Consider the following 19,975-nt stretch of genomic DNA (forward strand, 5'->3'; position numbering starts at 1 on the left):
ATAATGCGAAAGACACAAAAGGACAGTGTCACTCAACCGCTAGAGGGGGCTCTATGGTTGTTGAACTGGCCAGATGTCTGTCATGGATCCTTAATAAACCTCTGACGTTGGTTGGATCTGTCACAAAGTCACTTCCAATTTACTCTGCAGGAAATTCAGGGGTTATTTCAGGATGAACTGCCAAAAAACATTAAGGAAAGACACCAATTTCACAAGTAACCCGCAAGTTTGTTTACAATATCCGACTGTTTTGAAATAGCGTTGCAGCCAATGCTCAGGAAATGAATCCATTTTATTTTAGGGAGTCTCTGATTCCATCTGAATTGAAGTTGAAAGCACTCTTGCAGCTGGTGTGACCTCTGAAATGCTTTATTTGTTTCACCAACATAAATAATAACTGTACATAAAGGCAGAAGGCAATTCATGTGTTTCAGTAAAAACAATGCTTAATATTATTTACAACAGACGTCACAGACACCTCGGATGGCTGGACAATCAGCATTTACATCAGCCCAGAGAAGACAACGTTTTTCTTCTTTCTAGGTGCGTTTCTTGGAAGTCTTCTCTGCGAGAATGGCCCTCACTAAGATGGGGTCAGCTCTGCCTTTGGTCTCTTTCTGAACCAGGCCCATCAGCTTGTTCAAAACTTTCTGGTTCCCGACCCTGATGGCGTGAACCTACAGAGACGTAAACACGGCAAAGCATTTTAAAAGGCCTAAAGGTAGTGGCGAAAGTAATTGAGAGCGAAAGTACGTACAGTAAGTAAATGCAGAAAGTGTGAGCGGGCCTCACCTCTTCCGGATGCGAGTCCACCACCTTCTGGCAGATGCTGTGCAGCTGTGCGGCGTCGCTAACGAGGCCCAGATCTTTCTCCAGGATGATCTGCCGGGCCGTCTTCCCCGACGACTTCCACATCTCCTGGAAAACCTGAGAAACACGAGGGGGAACAGGCAGGAACATTTAGGTGGGAGGAACAGGCCTGCTAGGGTCGCTAGTTGAACCGCTGGCATCCAGTGAGAAGCAGAGAGACGAGGTGGAGGTGGGATAACTGCGTGCTGCCTGCGGCTGACTGACCTGCTTGGCAACAGAGGAGGAGATGTGGCCCGTTTCCTGGAGTTCCAGAAGCTCGGCCAGGGCAGAGGGAGAGACAGGGCTGGAATAAATTGAAAGGGTAATGTCATTACAGGATAATGATGGGGGGGTTGACAAATTGATGATGTTGAGCGGAAAGCGGGGGTAGGAGGGTGCAGAGGAGCGGCGGCAGAAGGCTGAAAAGACGAGAGTCCATCAACATTTGGGAAATGACTGAACGTGTTTTGTCCTCCCGATGGTTTTGTTTATTCCTCGGGCAAGCGGGCGAGCCGACAGGGAGGGAGGGAAACTGTGGTGGAATACATTTGGGGGGCGGGGGAGACGTGTTTCATTCAGTGGCACGCAGGCAAGACAGTCCGTCACAGGGGCACCCGGCGGCCAGAGTAGAATCTATGTTGTTAATATGAAGTAAAGTAATTAGGCTTCTTTGGGAACCTGCCACTTTAACTTCAGCAGTCCCACTCGTTCAGTTTGCCTATGACACTGCAACGCCACTGGTTATCGGGAAGAAAGTGGAACATTGTGCCACATTTGTATACTGAGTAACTGAAAATGTTTTTATTTCAAAAAAATAAATAAAATAAAATCATACAGTGGTACGTGATTAAAAAAAAAAAAAAAAACATATGGAAAGATCAGGAATCTGTGACTGGACTGTGACTCGGAGCAAACTCCAATAAAAAAATCTCAACCGGCACAATAGAAAATGTTTTCCTGGCTGCTGTGCAGCACCAATTAGTGCAACCTCGATTGGAGCCACAGGCAGCCGAGCAGGTTCACTGATGTACTAAAGCAGCGGCACCGGTTGGTGCTAACGCTTAAATAAGAGGTCTGCCGGGCCTTGGTGGAGTTACGAGCTCTACCGAGAGCAATTTTTTAATTCCAATTATTCCCCTCGAAGGTCTGCAGCCTGAGAGTGAAGGATGAGCTTTATGCAGCACATAAAGTAGACACACACACACACACACACACACACACACACACACACACACACACACACACACACACACACACACACACACACACACACACACACACACACACACACACACACGGAGATGGAGGAATGCGTGATCCTATAAAAAACTCCACAAAATATATTTTGTGAAGCTTAATTGTAAGTCGTTTCCTCCTGGCTGCCAGTCAACAGAATATCTCAGTTTACTCTGCGCCTGGAGCTTTTGACAGTTCTGCCGGCCACTCTTTATTTTTCTTTCATTCTTCTCCTTTCATCCCAAATTAATTTGCTGCATGATGCATAAATAAACAGCAGCTAGTTTATGGTGCACTCGCGCAAATGTCTCCATCTAAACAGTCTGGGAGCGGCAGATAAAGCAAAGCTCCGAGCATCTGCGCCGACGTCGAGCCTTTAACTCGCCTCCGTGTGAGAGAAGAGACGAACAAAAGTGGGAGTGACTCGTAACAATGAAAGGTGAACTTCGAATTTGTGATTTGGTGAATTTACTTCCGTCTGAGCTTCACCGATACTAATCGTCTCCGTTCGACCGTCCTGGTCTTTTATTTTCTCTCATATCAAACTGCCATTATGAAATATTGCTCAAAATAAACCGCCGTCTGGTGGGGAGCGTCTCTAAGTGCCAAGAGCTACAGGAGGGATTAGTCTGTCAAATTAGTTGGATTCTTCCAAATGCTTTTGAAGCACTAATGTGAAACTATCTGCAAGCGACGTACTTTTGTATGAAAACATCAAAAAGAAGCCATTTGCAAATATTTTTGCAACATTTGCAGAAGTCCAACCCGGTGTGGCTGACAGGCCTTCAGAACTCAAAACCAAGCCGTGTTCACAAGTGCAATGATCTCACTCATGTAATTGGATATGAAAAAAAAACAACATTCTCCCTGATGGGGCGTCACACAATTGCAAGACTTTCCTCATCATACACACATTGAAAACCATGAAGTAACAGTAACATCAGGCCTGTTCACTACATGCAGATTCCCACTGAGGAGATGAACTTCATGTATGTTCGTGTATGTCTCACCTCTGGCTCACTCTCATGTCCTGCAGTTTGAGGTGACCCAGGAGTTCGTTAGCCACCCAGCCAATCACCTTCCGGGGCTCCTTCCTGGTCTCTCTTAACACAGCCTCAAAGTACCCCACCAGTCCGTCCTCGTTCTGCCAGCACAACAAACACACACAAGCCCCCCCCACCCCCCACATTATGAGTCATGTATTTACATTTAGCCCTCTGTTTACAGCCTCTGGTAAAAATGCTCAGTTTCAGCTTCCTGCTGTGATTGACGATGTGCAAATGTGCTTTCATACATTTGAAAGGAAGACGTACACTCCGAACCTGGGATATCCATGTCCTTTGTGATGTCACAAAGGGTTCATTTAGTGCTTTAGCAGACACTCATTGAAAAGGGTCATGTGCAAACAAAGTCTAGATTGGACTTTTCTCATTTCTGGGGAGTTCACTGACAGGACACAGACGAACAGGACACAGACAAACATAACTCCTAGAAATAAATGGGTAACGTCAGAGCGTCACCCCTGAACTCACCACCAGAGTGAAGCTGTGCTCGGGCAGGATCCCATACGTCTGCACCAGTCTGTCTCTCTTGACGCCAGGCAGCTCCGGGAGGCTCCTCCTTACCTGCTGCAACACCACCGCCTGGCGCTCATCGAGCCCAGCGGGCAGCGACGTGCGGTCTTCGTACACCATCAGCGGCGGCAGGTTGGGCTCCGGCATGAATCTGAGAGGGAGCGAGAGTTGCTCCGTCAGCGGGAGCAATAAGCCGAGAGGGGTGAGGGTGGTCTTCTGTCCACTAACTAACAGTCCTCTTGACACCGGGGCTCGCCGCACCTCACTTCCTGCCATAATCATTTGGCTTTGTTTAGCCTTAAGTCACTCTGCTGAACACACAGCGGCTCACACCATCGTCTATTCATTTCTCTCCATGGGTGCCCGATGACAGTGATATCATGATCAAGATCATGAGTGCATCTAAAAGGATGAGTATGAAGGTGGGGGCATGAGGCACCCACTCACCTGTAGTCCTGCAGCCCCTCTTTGTCTCGCATCGGCACCGTTTCCCTGTTGGGAAGAAGCATGCGTAAAGGTTATCATGCAAACTGCCAGAAGAAGGTTTGCAGGAGCAGCAGGTTGGGATACCTTGAGCAGATTCACAAGACTGGTAGGAACAATAACAGCTACAAGAAGTAGGAATGAGAGGATAGACTGGACTTGACTAATTTGACATTAAATCTTAAGTTTTAATAATAATAATAATCCACCATCTGCTACTTCAGTTGAAATGTCTGCTGCCTGGCCCTATTTGTTTTAATGATGGAAAAAATATAACAACAAGCAAAACTTAATCATTTATAATGACAAATGACAATGGGGAAACATTTAAAAATGCGCAATACATTGAGACGTCCTCTGCTCACTTGAACTACAGCATTAATAAAGCATTATTACAACATATACATAGCATTATTACAACATAGTCGTGATAAGAAAAAAACACTAAACTGTTTTCTTGCAGCAAATTCCTAGAAAAAAACTCTCATAATGTGAGTACAGTAACAAAAATTAACTCAGAAAAGAAAAATGGTGCAACGTTCTGAAATGTTCCACCATGAATTATTGGCCTGGGTCACAGAGACAAAGAGGAATGAGCCAATCACAGGCCGCCACAGTCCATTTAACACGTTCCCGTGTACCTCTGGTGTCCCCGGTGACATCGGCAGCTGAGGACGACGGAGGCCTCAGCTGCGAGCCGCCCGAATCATCCGCCCCATGGCTCACAGATAACAGGCCCAGTGTCATTCCACGCGGTGGTGGAATGACTCAATTCATCACCATTGCGCCGATGGTTTGATTCTCGCCGAGGCTCCGGACTAATAAACCAGGCGACGCTCCCAGTCTCAGGGTGGTACAGTTCGCTGGGGGGTTTTTGGCTACCGCCACGTTAGCATCTCGTCTCGTCCTCTTACCCTGAGTTGGAATCATAGGCTCGGGTCTCATTCTGCACGGTGCCCCCCCTCTGCACCACACCCATCTGTCTCTGGATCTCAAAGTCTGGTGATTGCAACACACACACACACACACACACACACACACACACACACACACACACACACACACACACACACACACACACACACACACACACACACATCTTGGTGAATATCTCTGGGACACCCCAGATGTAATTTTGCAGTAAATACCAAACATCTGCCTGCCGCGCACTGCCAATCGTCGGGTCTCTGATGGAAGCGGCGCCGTAACTGTGATAAACAACGTTCCTCTGTAGCAATTTGAGAAACTCATTCAGGAGGGAACGACAGCAAATGCAGACAGCTGAAATTCCTACTGCCCTTGATTTACACATGGCTCAGGAAAGGATCAATAAAACAAGAGTTATGAGTTAAACCCTTAAAGAAGCCCATCGATCACGCGGCTAACACGGGACGTGATTGGTTGTCAGTTCTGAGCTTCTGCATCGGGAGTTGATGACAACTTGACAGCTATTGAATTAGCCATGTTGTTTTCATCCAATCCTACGATCAACAAATAGTGTCATAGAATGCATTTTGAAAATTAGGGATGAACCGATACCGAGGTTGGGTCCTCTACTCATACTCGTACAATAACTTTTGTTAAATTTGTGTTTGTACTACAGTGAAACTGACGGTCGTGTTCTAGAAAAATCGGTGGGTACTGAAATGCAAGTGCTCACACTCTACTCGTTCTGAAAAAAGTGGTATGAGTGCATCCCTGTTAAAAAATAAACTGCAGTGGTGCAGTGCTTAGCAGCACTGTCGCCTCACAGCTTGGAGGTCTTTGTGTGTGGAGATTGCATTCTCTCTGGGTTCTCCGACTTCCTCCCACAGTCCAAACACATGCACGTGAGGTGAATTAGGAACTCTAAATTGGTTGTTTGTCTTCGCGTGCGGCTCTAAGAAAAACTTGCAAACTTATCCCAGTGTTATCCCAGAGTTGCGTGTTCAGTCTTACGCTTCACGTTGCTGTGGCTGGTGAAGCGTTGGGCGTTTATGCAGCCTTCACTGTTCAAGGTGATCTCTTCCTACTTTGCCCTCTAGTGAGACATCATCCCCGACACCCCCTTCGGTCGTGTTCTGGGTGCTTGTACGCGTCTTACCGATGGCCCTGGCCAGGAATCGGATGCTGTTGATGTTCTTCACCTCCGCCCTGACTCCCAGGGGCTCGCCCGGCTGGTGCACCGACACGTTGGCGTCCACTCTCAGCTGGCCCTCTGTTGGGAGTGAAGTTGGGGGTGAGACAAAGGACATACCGACAAGTCTCGTGTTCATAGGTGCGCACTCTGTCTCTGACAGGCAGTGGGAGGACGGGCGGAGGCGCAGACGGGGTTCCGTACCAGACATGTTGCCCTGACAGGTGCCGAGGGCCTGCAGGATGAGCTGCAGCTCCCTGACAGCTGCGGCGGCCTCGTCTCCGCAGCTCATGTCTGGCTCCATTACCAGCTCCATTAGACCCACACCTGACACATGTGAACACAGACATGTTTTTTTTAACATCCACCTAACCTGCAACAGACCCCAACAGACTTTGGCTTTGTTTGCTGACGCTTTATAATGAAGAGCGGCTGCGTTTCTGGTTTCCCCTTTTCCTAATTTATATTTATCTTTTTGAAGACAAGTGCACTGCTGAAAGAGCAGAGTGCTTCCAAACAGTCATTAACATGTATAACAGCTGTCCCCATCAAGTGTCACAGGCAGGAAACCCCTTTCTGGACTGGCAGAAGTATTTAAAACAAGTGACAGATCTTTCAAATATATATTCAATGGATGCGTCCACTCCACTTCCTCTCACTGTAAAAATATAAAAACAAGGCCAGTCTACACTGGCTGCAAGTGCAGCTTCTTGCACTAGTGACGTCAGTTAAAACCAGTCTTTTTCACAGCGAGAAGGCAGTGAAATGGTGCAGTTCCTTAGTCTTTTATAACATCCAATAACAAACCAAAACCAAACTTAAATACTAAAACATCCATCAGCTTCATAAGAAGAAACAGAAATGGCCCAAACCATATTTTATTCTTATTTTTTGCCACTTTCATCAGCATGAGCCTGATGCCGTCAGTGCCAAACTGGCTGCGTTACCTGCTCTGTTGAGGTCTATCAGTGATTGGCCGTTGACGTCGTCATGCAGACTCTTGCCGCTGTCCTGCTCCAGCTGGATCTGTTTGATGCTGACCGTCCTCCTCACCACCTGGTTCCCCTTCTTCCCTCCGAGGAGGCTGTAAGTCAGCGAGCCGTCGACCGCGATGGGCCGCCGCTGCTGGGTGATCTGGTAGCCGGCCTGCGGTTTGGGCACAAACCAAGCGGCGTCAGGGGAGGGCGAAGGGATCAAATCCTGCTGTTGAGTGCAGTGACTGTTGTGAAGATGAGGAGGAAGACGCTGTTCCCTCACAACATCCCATCAGAGCGGCCACTTTCTTCCAGCTAGAATGAGGGAGAATCTGAGGATGCTAAAGACCACCCTGTCATAAAATCCCACTAAAGCCCCTCTAATGAAATGAGCCATTTTGCTTAAAATACTGTTTTCCTGAAACCTTGTTGAAGAAATTTAATCCGTCTTTCTGAATTCAGACTTCTATAAAGAATTCCCTTTGACTTTCTGTTATTGGGTGTAGACAGAATCATCTTCTTGCAACGTGTTTACAGAATTCCGTTTGTTTAAGGAGGCACTAAATTCTTCCATGAAGTGCACAACATCTTATGTTATTTCTTTTTAAATTAGTACAGATAGCATTTCATCATGAACACAAACACTGCACATGTTAAAATAGTTTCCCGTTCACATTTACACAATGTTTACTGAAGCGTTGTCTTTTACTGGTAGTGTTGGTAAATTGTTGAAGCAGCAGTGGGATATCAGCTGCTCTCTCAACACCATCACTATTGATGGAGCCACATCAGTCGACCACGAGGTGTCATAACGTCTAAACTTCACCCAACAAGTGAAAACCGATGTGTATCAGACTGGCTGGCCGGACTTGGCGCAGCTTGTTGGCGTGTTGTTATGTACAGTAATTGGTTCACCTCTGTCGGTGACATGCAGTGAAGCTAACACAGCAGGTTAATTCTTCAGCAACACGCGAGCAAATGAGCGGAACCGTTCGTCATTCTGTCTAAATGAAATATCCTCTCTGCAGACACAGAATTATGTCAGTAATATAAACTTTCCCAGAGTGCTTGATGTCAAAGCCGCGGCTTCGGGGTGATTAAAGCGATCAGTCAGCGCGCAGACGTCGCTGCCATTGATGTGTGTGTAGCCGAGTCCATTCAACACACTGCGGGCCGTCGTCTCGCTCTCGTCTCTCCTCGCAGAGCGGACTGGGAGAGATATTTTGCCAGCTCCTGTATTCCCTAAGAGAAATGTCTGCCCTAAAGTATTAATTTTACAAGAGTTACTATGGAAACCACATTCTAGGACCGAGACATTCATCACACTTATGCTGAAAGGAGCGAGGCGGAGGGAGAAGACGTGGCGGCGCTGCTAGGCACCGGGTTCGTGTGGAGCGCAATCAATCACCTGAGCGCCTACCTTTAAAAAAAAACAATGGCAAAGAGAAACAACATTGACGTATTCTGGATTTTTTTCTCTCCCCTTTTAATTTCACTTCGTACCACTTTCTGAAATCTCTAAATCTTCCGACTTTCATAAATGCTGTTACCGGAGATCCTCCGCTTCCCGCCTCATCCCTCCAGCCCTCCTTCCCAGCCCTTTTTATGCTGCAAAAACAAGCGGGGCTGTACGTTTGGACGCTCCGGCACTGGCTGAGGGATGCGAACATTAGTCGCATAATGAATCAACCGCTGCCACTGCCGCATAGTGAGGGATGAGGCGGTCTCTTAATAAGATCTTGGTTGTTACCCTCAATTAATCTGTGTCAGCAGATTGAGCCCTAATGAGCAGTGATGCTCCAAACACTTGCTGTCACTCCCCAGCCCTTACAGAGATACAGATGCTCACTTATTTCTCTCTCTCTCTCTCTCTCTCTCTCTCTCACTTATTTCTCTCTCTCTCTCTCTCTCTCTCTCTCTCTCTCTCTCTCTCTCTCTCTCTCACTTATTTCTCTCTCTCTCTCTCTCTCTCTCTCTCTCTCTCTCTCTCTTAAAAAAAGTGTCCATATTGTGCAGAAATCACTTCACGAATGTTTTCTAACAGCAATGTGTCTGCAGCCTGTCAGAAAATGAGAAAATTTAATTTTACTTCTTTCGCTTGTTTCACTTTTTAAATGATGTGTCTCAAACAACTCAGGAAATAGGCCCGTTGTGACGTCACAAGGGGCGATGATGCCTCACTGACACCTCTCCTGCACCGCCACTTGCCTTCTTAGCGTGGAGCTGCCAGTGTGTCTCATTAAAGGGCCGTCAAAGTCCCACACGCGGCGTCTCGCTCGCTGTTTCGGCCGGACGAGGGGAACGCTGGTTAAGCAGCGTAGCGTATTAATCATTTAATGAGCAACCGCGGTGTTTCACAAAATGCAATCAGGGATTTCTTGCGGACCGTATCAATAATGTACAACGCAATTTACAAATGTGTTTTCCAAAGGGGCAAGATAATTTCTTCCTTTATTGCAGCGCTGCTGGATGTTTGGTTGAACTTTAGGACGGCAACAGAGGTTGCTTCTTCTCTACCATTAAAGAGACATTACATTAACACACACACCTACACACACACCCACAAGGAGGATCACTCTTTCCCCAAGCAGCCGAGAGGACAAATGCAAATTCAATCACTTTAGCCGAGGCAACAGCAGGTAATAACTACAAGACTGTTAACTTAAATACAAATCATTTACATTAGGGCTCGACTTGATGGCACAAGCTGTGAGAGAGAAAAAAAAACCCGACAACACAGTTGCCATGCTCCTGTGCATGTCAACAGTGCAGTTTTTCCAAGGGAGGGGACACAATCTTTGGTAAACACGCAAGAGTAGCATGAGGAACCCAAAAGTAATCCGGCCGCTGCTGGCGGGGATTTTGTGGGAAAACCGAGATGCACCGACCTTCTGGGGACATCAGGCACCCATACGATGCTGATTTAATGTTTCCTGCTGCAACTGTGTGATAATCCAGAGAGTCTCTCACTCTAATACTCAGAAGAAAAAAAAACTTGAGAAAATGTCACTTCCTGCTGCGTTAGTCAGAACCTCTGAAAATGCAAGTGCAGAAACTAATTAGAATATGAAAGATAAGAAGTTCAAAATGTAGCACGTCCACTTCACACAGCAGGATGAAAATGCTGACTTGAGTTTCACCGAGTGGTCATTTTTACCAGATCATGGTCCTCTAGTATCAAGCAGCTACTTTGGGCAGTTGTGATGAAATACCAATTCTCAAATCATAATCAGACTGTCATCTTTACCATCTTGGCGCTGGCTCAGCACACCGCCCCCAAAAAGAGCAGCTTTAAAGATCCAACAAGCAAAACTCTCTCAGACTGTTTTGATCTGGCGGCAGTTTTGTAGGAAAGATGTCCCTGATGGCAGAGTTCCCTTGACATTTTACATAAGAGCTTGGAAATGTCACTCGTGATGGCGGTGAATTAGCTGTGGGGGCTCTGAGGGGAGACCTCTCCATTACTGACAGCTGAGGGCAGGGCGGCTGAGTGCAGACGTAGGTGTTCAAAAGGCTTTGTAAACAAAAGAAGAGCTTTAAAAAGAACTAAAAGGCTGATCGTTTCACCCTAAAATCAGTTTTTACACCCAATTTGACTCCTCAGCATCTTCGCTCTCTGTGTAGTCGTCGTGCAGGTATGACAGCAGGATGCTGCCCATATTTTTATTAGCTTGTTGGAGAGGTTTGCTCAGCTGAAGATCCCCCATCACAATGAGCAGAGAGTCTGGTAGGTTTTATCCTGTGGTCAGCAACTTGTGACGCCTCTTCCACAGGACTGAGGGTGGGATGAAAACACCAACCAGAACAAACAAGGAAAACTCTTTGAGTGAGCAGTGACGAGAACGGCTTGCAGTTTACGAAGAGAGGGTGCATTTGAGGACACGTCACTCTATGGCGCTTCACAGCAGTTATTATAAGCAGGGAGAACTTGAGGCTTCAAAGAAATATGTTCGGCCATAATTATGTTTTGTGGAGACGCTACTTTTTGTTTTGATATTCAGCAGTTTTGAAGGCAACACTGTCGCCGGTTCGTCGTTAGTTTCTGGCCAGTTGCTTGAATAAATTTCGCTTTAATTAAGTTCAAAACAATTTCGAACTATGCGCGTCTCAATGCTTCGCTGTGTTTACCTGCTATTCCGTTGTGTCTTTGTCCAATTTGCATTGATTCCTTTTTCTCTAACAGCTTTTCTCTGCGACTAAATGGAGGCAGCCAAAAAAAAACGACAGTGTGCTGCAGGCCAAACAGAGCATAAAGGTAAACTGACACCATTTTCAACAGATTACTTTCTTAGGCTCCACTGAGTCGTTCAGCTGAATGACTGTCTCTGTGGTTTGCAACCTTACTGTCCTGGTTGACTGCCAAATATCCCATTATTCTGGGCCATAGGGGAAATAGTTTCATTTAGAATCTAGAAACCCTGTTAAAAGTCTCTATTTTGCATTTAATAAACCCCAAAGAAGAACATGATAACATTCATCATATACACAGGTACAAATAAAAGCTAATATAGCTTTGCCTCCACTGAATGTGCATTTACCAGTATGGCCGTATAGAAATAACAAACCTCCCCCATCTGTTTTCTATTACACTGTACTCAGGGTCACAGGGGGCACTGGGGCCTGTAATAACCAATTAATATTATAACAAAATGACTTATTAATGTGTTTGTGTCTGACCCGTGAATGTTTTAAACATACTTGATTGAAACCACATTAGAAGAAAAATGAACTCAACGGTATCTATTTACAGAGTTAATTAAGAACGAGAGCGCACACTCTCAGGAGGAAACCGTTCATTACGGTTAACTGCTCAATTTTCCAAAGCTTAGAAAAATGTTCATTTTTGATTAAACGTCCAATTTATGTATCTTTTAATTATTTCATAAATTCCAAAGCTTTCACACATGAATTAATTTGGCTGGACAGTGCTACCTGTGGGTTTTATGACTCCAATTACATGAGCAAAAATGTAGCTGTTCTCAATTTTTCAGCACAGCTGTGAGGATTAAAAGGGAGTCTGGGGTAAAAAAAATAAAATGAAAAGGTCCATTGAAGGAAATGAGATGGGGTGTGAAAAAACAGCTGGTGATTTTTGTTAACAGCCTTTTTTTTTAGTGTCATTTGTCAGGATGTGGGGCTAACGGAGGTATTTCTGCTGCTTCAGCGAGACTCGCTCGCTATTTTAATTAGAGCTTATGGCCAGCAGGGCTGGCAGTGTGATGGAGGGGCCGGAGGGAGATTCCAAAAACAGCTTGGTGTTAAAAACAATGATGTGCCAGCGCTGCCTAACACTTCCTCAAGTCCAAGTGTGGCACAAAAAGTGAAGGAAGGAAGGAAGGAAGGAAGGAAGGAAGGAAGTGGAAAACTCACAGGAAGGTCGGCGTAAAAGTAGTGCTTCCTGTCAAAGAGCGACTTCTTGTTTATGGTGCAGCTCAGAGCCAATCCCGTCATGACTGCTGCCTCCACGCATCGTCTGTTCAGAACCTGAGGAGGCGCAGGGACACTTCCTGATTAGAAAGCTACTACTACAGAAAAAACAGAAGTTTCAGGTTCAGCAGCAGGAACTAAAATATGAAACTGACAGGTAGTGTTCCTGGCAGCGAGGCGTCAAAGAATGACACCAGGGAGTTTGGGGGCGCCGAGAAGCCGACTGAGGAGCCTGAGAACAGCTTGGTGTTGGAGTTGATCTGGGCGTGAATTTCCAAACCAACAACTCCAACCAGCTGCTGGGACTCACTGCGGCACAGAGGACAGAGATAACAGACATATCGGTGAACCAAGACTATGAAAAAATACATACATAAGTATTCAAAAAATGCATATACTGTTAATTAAAAAGCTGCTGCTTTACTTGACTGAAAATGGCCTTGCGACAGCAAGACAGTTGGATTTCATGATATTTCAGTTTTAAGCAAAAAGAAAAATAACATTGTGAACTTTTTATAGTTCTAATAAAGATGGGAACAATGTTAATGGAAAAAGAGTCAGAGTATAACTATAAAAAAGTTTTTTTTTTTTTTTTTTGCTAATTCTAAAAATGCAAACAGCATGCAGTCTCTTATCTTAATGTACTGCTAATTTAAGTATTTGTGACTCATCTTGTTCATTCTATGACCCCCAACAATCATGACCTATAATTAGGAACTGCTGCAAAAATATTTTTGTGACGTACCACTCCCTCTAGATTACTTAATAAAATATGCATGCTGGACATGCTGACAGAATCTGAAACATATGGTTATTCTTTTTTATTGCTACAGACTTCTCTGTTTCATACATTTCTCCCCGCTACTCACTTCTTTCCATCCTGGCAAAAAATATTGATGCTCTGCTTCAGTCCATTTACTAAGGCCGGTTCTCCATAAGTATCTTTTTCTTTTTTTAAATGAAAAGCAATTTGAAACAAAAGCTGTTTCTCACTATTTCCTCTCTCACAGTTAAACCAGTGAACACATGTTTTGGAAAAAGACCCACAGAATTGGTACAATTAAGAGATACTTTTGACAATGTCTTTGGCCCAGGGGGCGGGAGGGGAATTTCAGAATGCGGACTGTATTGAAAAATACAGGACAGTATGGAGACGACTGGACTTTGTTACTTGAATATGTTTCACTTTTCATTATAAAGCCTTCTTAGTTCTAATGCTAATTTAGAGAATCGCCGGTATTTTGTGGGTACCTCCTTGGACGTGGCCTTGTTCCACCTTCTCAACAAAAGGTTGTTTTATCATGTCGATTGAGAGAAAGTCATTCAGGAGTTGTCACCTCAACCACCCTTTCATGGGCCATTGCCCTGCACTGCCTTAACGCGAGTCAACAGGCTCACCTGGTTTGTGGTGTGAATGAGGGTTAAGTTTTCTGAGGAGAGAGCTCGAGGCCCAGCTAAGACGACACAACTCTGCTGTGTAACTGCGTTTAAGGCAAGAGGTCACTCCACTGAGGACTCCAATGTTCACATCCTGGGCAGGAGGGACAAATTGCTTAAGCGACGTGTGAAAGAAGCCATCTTTGCCAGCGTTCAAGAGAGAACTATGACACCAATTTACCACTTACAAGTCAGCCCTGAGGTTCCCTTGACAACGTCAACCTCACTCACACCACAGACCAGGTGAGCCGACAATTCACAGCATTAGACAAGTGGGTTGTTGGGTGATGACTCTCGAATGGGTTTCACTCTATCAACATAACAAAATAACCCTTTAATTGATAGAGTGGTAAAATCCCCAGCACCACATCCAAGGTGTTTCCCATCAGTCTGTAGCTGAAATGTGCTAAACCGTTTTTTGAATTGAAAAAGCCTTCTTGAAGGAAGGATGAAATGCCTTCAAGTGGTTGAGAACAAGGTTGAGTGGCTTACAAATCCGAACGTAAAGAATATGGGAAAGTATTCTGCAGTTTTTGTGGGTTTATATTCCGATACAATACATTATAAGCAATTCCCCGTATTAAAGCACTCTGATTCGGACATTTCATCTTATGATCACAATATAATAACATGAGGATTAGACAAAGGAGGCGAAACAAGCCATTATGAAGACAAAGCTGGTATGCAATCAAACTGTCAGCAGCCCTAACAGTGAGGTTCTTCATAGCCAAGCACTCAGTCATAGCTTAATATTCCATCTTTAAAGTCTGACTTACCATTTTTCTTTCTGTTGTTGTTTACTTCCGCGCAGTTTACTTGATGAACATATTCGCCGAATTAAACTCGAGACATTTGGACGTGACATCAATATTAGTTTACTCATTTTGGGCAGCAGTTCTCCTGCTGTCACACAGGACGCGGCCATGTTGGGTTTGCTATGAAGTATGGGAGATGTAGTTTTCTAAAACGTGCTGCCGCGTCTGCAGCTACCGATAGAACTACAAGACCCAGTTTTGACATGCTTCTAACTTCCGGAACCGGTGCACCATTTCCGCCTTATCTTTTTCTGCAACAGAGATTTGCGAGGTCCCGCCTCTCTGTTTGTTTCTGATTGGGTTAGGGGTTGGAGATTAAGGTCAGATATGGAGGGACGGAGCAGTGACCAATCAGAGGCAAGTAGAGTGACCAATCACAACCAAGTAGGTGCGGTTCTGCGGATTTCAGTTGCAGGAAACAATAAAGCGCCAATTCCACATTTCCTGTCTGACTCCGAAAACTGGCGGGACTTCTCTGCGTTGAAGTTGTCGAGGCACCGGTGAGCTCCCATTTTTTTTAAAAAAAAACAAACAAACAGTATTTTCGTTCATCATGATGGCAACAAATGGAAATAACACCTGCGAGGCAAACGGCGACGCACACGCCACGTTTTCAAACGGCGGTGTCGATACTTTCCCCAAGAAATCTCTCGTGGCAAACGGAACTTCGCCTCAGCCAAAGCCGCAGAGCGGAGCCGCGGACCAGGCCGAGGGCTTCACCTTCAGCCACGAGCCCACCATCGAGGACATTCGGCGGCTGCAGGCCGAGTTCACAGACGAGCGCAACTGGAACCAGTTCCACCAGCCGCGTAATCTGCTGCTGGCCTTGGTGGGAGAGGTGGGCGAGGTGTCGGAGCTCTTCCAGTGGCGGGGAGAGGTGGCCGAGGGGCTGCCGGGCTGGAGCGACACGGAGCGGGAGAACCTGGCGCAAGAACTGAGCGACGTGTTGATCTACCTGGTGGAGCTCGCCGACAAGTGCCGCATCGACCTGCCGCAAGCGGTGCTGCGCAAAATGGCACTCAACAGGCTGAAGTACCCCGCCAGCAAAGTGCACGGCTCGGCCAAAAAGTACACAGAGTACAAAGACTAAGTTGTGTGTGTGTGTGTGTGTGTGTGTGTGTGTGTGTGTGTGTGTGTGTGTGTGTGTGTGTGTGTGTGTGTGTGTGTGTGTGTGTGTGTGTGTTGTTGAGTGGCACACGTCAATCACGGGACGCTGTTTGCAATTTGTGTGAACCTCATTGTGGCGGATGAACCAAAGGCCAAACTTTCAGACGCCTTTTTATTTCTGGCGTGACTGGTGGATTTGTTCTGGTTGTGGTGCATGCTGTGTTTTTACAATTCCTCTTTATGGGATGGTTTTATTGTGAAGCTGCTTTAGTGAATTTGAAGCAATGCATGATGTTGCAAGAGAATGTTGTGCAGTGCCTTTAAGAATCTCTTGAGCAGGAGGTGTGACCGAGCTAGTCAAAGACACAGGAACTCAGTCATACTGTTATTGTTTGTGTTCATGGTTTTATTGTTATTTTCCATGTGGGAAAATCTGTTATTGTCCATTATCGTTCATCTAGTAAAAACTGTTAACCATGCCCTGTTGCCCTCTGTTATTATTTTTATTTTTATTATTATTAATTATGAACCAATAACATTTTAACTTGCCATTGCAATTATGGCTGGTAGCTGAGGCTGCAAATTCAACTTCTTCTTTTCTTTTTTTTTTTAAACACAGAATCCTGAAAATGTTTCATTAACCTGTATCTATCTATCCATTCATTTTCTATCAAAAAACACATACAGGTACGCTGGTACTGGTTTAACACAAGTTAAAGGTACATTTTTATTCCTTTCATGTAACTTGTACTACTGATGGACACAGGAATTGATGAGAGCTACAACCCTTGCTACTGACACTCTACTGGCTGACATAATCTTAAAGGTCTGGAACCGTTTCAGTGTACCAGGAGGAATGAGGGGGCATGTTAAATTCCATATGAATGTCACCAGTGAATGTTGCAGCAAAATTCAAAGTGAAGTTGTTCTGTGTTGAGTTGATGTTGCTAACATTTTCCCCTCCCTTTTTTGGTCGCATTTAAAGTCAGACACTGACTGCCCTTAGATGCACTGTCTTCAACTGGCTCAAAAGTGTGAAGCATCCTCAGGCTGTGAGGTAGAACACTAATGCATCACTAAAGTGTGTCTCGCATGAAAGTGAGGGTTGTGTTTTTTTTAATTTATTTTTTTACTTAAGCAGATATGACACTGTGGCAAATGAGGCGTGAGCAACTTTACATTTTACTGGTGTGTTTCCAAACCTCCAGCTGGGCTCTGCCCTTCTGTCTCTCTGTTAAATACAATTATCAATTGGATGTTTATTTGGCATTCAAGTTAAAAAAAAAAAAAAAAATCTTAATTAATAAAAATAATTTGTCCTATAAAGCGGACATTTGTCTTCAACAACTGAGAATATGTAGCTGTAGCTCATTTTAAAGAAACCTCAGATAGTCTGAGCTTTGGAAAAACACAGAAATGGTGTGCAGACTCCTATTTCCTGTAGGTGCTCTCATCACTCACTATCTAGATATGTACCGGTTTGGTAACAAGTTGTAATCACTGCCGTCACAGGGGAGTCGAGACATTTTCAGCCTGCTTCAGTGCTTCTGCAGTTTCTGATCAAGCAGTGAAATCACTGAGGCTCTGCCAAAAATGTGTCCTGAAGAGGTCTGGTAAGATCTTTTTAACTTTAGATGTCCTCATACATTTTTCAGAGCAGAGTATAGCGTGGGTGGAGCACATTTCTACATTATTTAGCATCAGACTTGAAAATCAGATGGGGGAAATCCCCTGATGCACTAATACATTTCTCTGTTTATTTGCTGTACTCTGCTTTATTATTTTTGGTTTTATTTGAACAATATATTTTTCTATATCTCCTTGAAGCACATGTAACGACAATCACTCGCTACTTGGTTTCAATACATATGAGTTATGTAATATAACAAAGCTACAAATATCATTTTTCAGTTCTTAAAAGCTGTCTTTGTGTCCCCAGACTGCAGGGATGTGGGTACTGTCAGGCATCCTAATAAGCCTGCAAGACTTTAAGTCCACTTAAGAGCAACTACACGGTTCTGGACACACACACACACACACACACACACACACACACACACACACACACACACACACACACACGTTACTACTGTACATGCTCGCTCTACCTGAAATTTGATTGGAGTAGAATATTTCATCAGCTGGTGAGAGAATTGCGTGAATACATTAGAGTTCTGTTCCAAGAGCAGAGTGAACAAATTTCACACTGAATTTAATGTTTGCAGGCAGAGTATCTGTGCTTAACCTGCAGCAAGCCGAACACCAAAAGAAGCCCAGGAATGGCTGATTGTAAGTGCTGCCTTTTTTTTTTTCTATGAAAACTTTATTTTGTTCACTTTGAAGTGTCATACATTTACATGTGTTGTCTCATTGCATTGCACTGTGGCTGTATTGCTGAGATTTTTACCTCTTAAAACTCACTCAGCATTTTGTCAACCTCAGACAGACAGAAAGCGTTTTGGTCGAATGATATGAAACCATAAAGCAACCGCTGCTATTGGGCCTAAATCTTGGCAAGACGTTTTGCTCGATCTGTTTCTTCTTCAGTCAGGACCCCAAATATTGGATTAAATCACAGCTGTCTTCTTCTGCGGGGAGGGTTGTATACTTGACCCCACCTAAACAATTCAAAAAGAGGCGTCATAAAGGACACACCTAACGCCTTAAAATTTCAATAATCTCCTCCTACCCTTTTCTCTTGTTTTTTCGAGCTGAAACAAAAATGTATAAACACATAAAAGGTTATAGCTGAAGGAGAAGCATAGTGTCAAAATGTCAAAATAAATAAAAATGCTTTTTAAAAACTTTTATGTGATACCATAACAGTCTGGTTCATTAAGAACAGAGTTGCATTGATTATATTTTCAAAACTGATGTCAAGCTTCTTGTACAGCTTGAACAAAAGCAGAAAAGCGTCTTGGAACAGATTTGATGTTGCGGGGCTCTGCCACGAGATTGCATTAGATTACACAGGTGTTGCAGAAGTGGTGTGATTTTTTTTTTTCTCTCTCTCCCAAAGCAAATTCTGTGAAATTACATTGGTGAAATGGATCTTGACAGGTCTGTGTGGCGAAGGGTGAATGGCAACGATGATCAAAGCGTGAGAGAACAGGCACTGGTCCTATTCACATCATGGTCACAGAGAGGAAAGGGTGACAAAGCCAATATGTGACAGTGGGGCGGGGTGAATGGCTTTGGATTGAGCTGCACCATTAAAACACACTTTTTTTTTTAAAAGTCACTCAGAGATTTTATTTTTTTGTTTTTCCGTTTTATTCAAGTCTTTGTCTTTATTCATCCAAGCCCAAAGTCTTATTCGCCTTAATGCATTATTACATTAGCTTGTTGCTCAGGGGTTCCAACCAGTCTACTTAAACCAAGCTAAACGTGGCAGGCTGAGACTATTTCAAGCGTAAGAGTTTTCACTGCAGTCTGTCTTTTGAAATGATAAGGTTAATAATAAATATAAAAGAGCACGTTGCCACGTGTTACGTTGAGGCTTATTTCTAATAGTTTTGTGAGGAAGCATTGCTTCAACTGTCTAGTATCGACTCATTCCTGATTTCCTTGCATATCCCAATCCCAGCGCACTCGGCTTGGCTGCTCCTGGAGGGCCTGCGTGGGAGTGATAGACAGTTGGTAGTGACACTCCAAATCAGCTGTGCCGGCTGATCAAAGTGGGCCATTGTTGGACTGAAATTGGACTTGGGCCGGCCGCGGCGAGCTCAGCGCGAGGCAAGTCTCCGTCCTGTCTGCTCTCATTTCCAGCCCCGGCGTTCTGAATGATTCATCACAGCGAGTGTGGAAATGACAGAGGAAAAGTTCAAATGGGGAACGACAAAGTCTTGCTTGAGACATCTCAACTCCACGGTGCCGAGAGGTGCTGTTATTCAAATGCGGCGCTTATGTCTTTGAACATACCGTGCCCCCCCCCCCCCCCCCCCCCCCCCCGCTTCT

General features: G+C 44.8%; 2 protein-coding genes across 2 annotated transcripts; one reads left to right on the forward strand and one right to left on the reverse strand.

Annotated features, from left to right (window-relative positions):
* Positions 1-274: 274 nt before the first annotated feature.
* gatb (glutamyl-tRNA(Gln) amidotransferase, subunit B) lies at positions 275-15,023 on the reverse strand. Its single transcript, XM_076033247.1, has 13 exons — positions 14,873-15,023; positions 12,815-12,968; positions 12,603-12,716; positions 7,206-7,404; positions 6,463-6,585; positions 6,226-6,339; positions 5,057-5,141; positions 4,107-4,151; positions 3,618-3,810; positions 3,096-3,229; positions 1,075-1,153; positions 793-927; positions 275-677 (listed from the first exon to the last, which is right to left on the reverse strand). Exons 1-13 carry the CDS (start codon positions 15,019-15,021, stop codon positions 540-542), a joined length of 1,662 nt encoding a protein of 553 aa, XP_075889362.1. The 5' UTR covers positions 15,022-15,023; the 3' UTR covers positions 275-539.
* Positions 15,024-15,261: 238 nt separating this feature from the next.
* On the forward strand, positions 15,262-16,623 carry dctpp1 (dCTP pyrophosphatase 1). The gene has a single exon (XM_076033259.1). The coding sequence runs from the start codon at positions 15,465-15,467 to the stop codon at positions 15,999-16,001; it is 537 nt and encodes a 178-aa protein (XP_075889374.1). The 5' UTR covers positions 15,262-15,464; the 3' UTR covers positions 16,002-16,623.
* The last annotated feature ends 3,352 nt before the right edge of the window (positions 16,624-19,975 follow it).

The sequence above is a fragment of the Nelusetta ayraudi genome, unplaced genomic scaffold, assembly GCF_046127955.1.
Source record: "Nelusetta ayraudi isolate G7.1 ecotype Tasmania unplaced genomic scaffold, CSIRO-AGI_Nayr_v1 ptg000004l, whole genome shotgun sequence".
NCBI classification, from domain to species: Eukaryota; Metazoa; Chordata; class Actinopteri; order Tetraodontiformes; family Monacanthidae; genus Nelusetta; species Nelusetta ayraudi.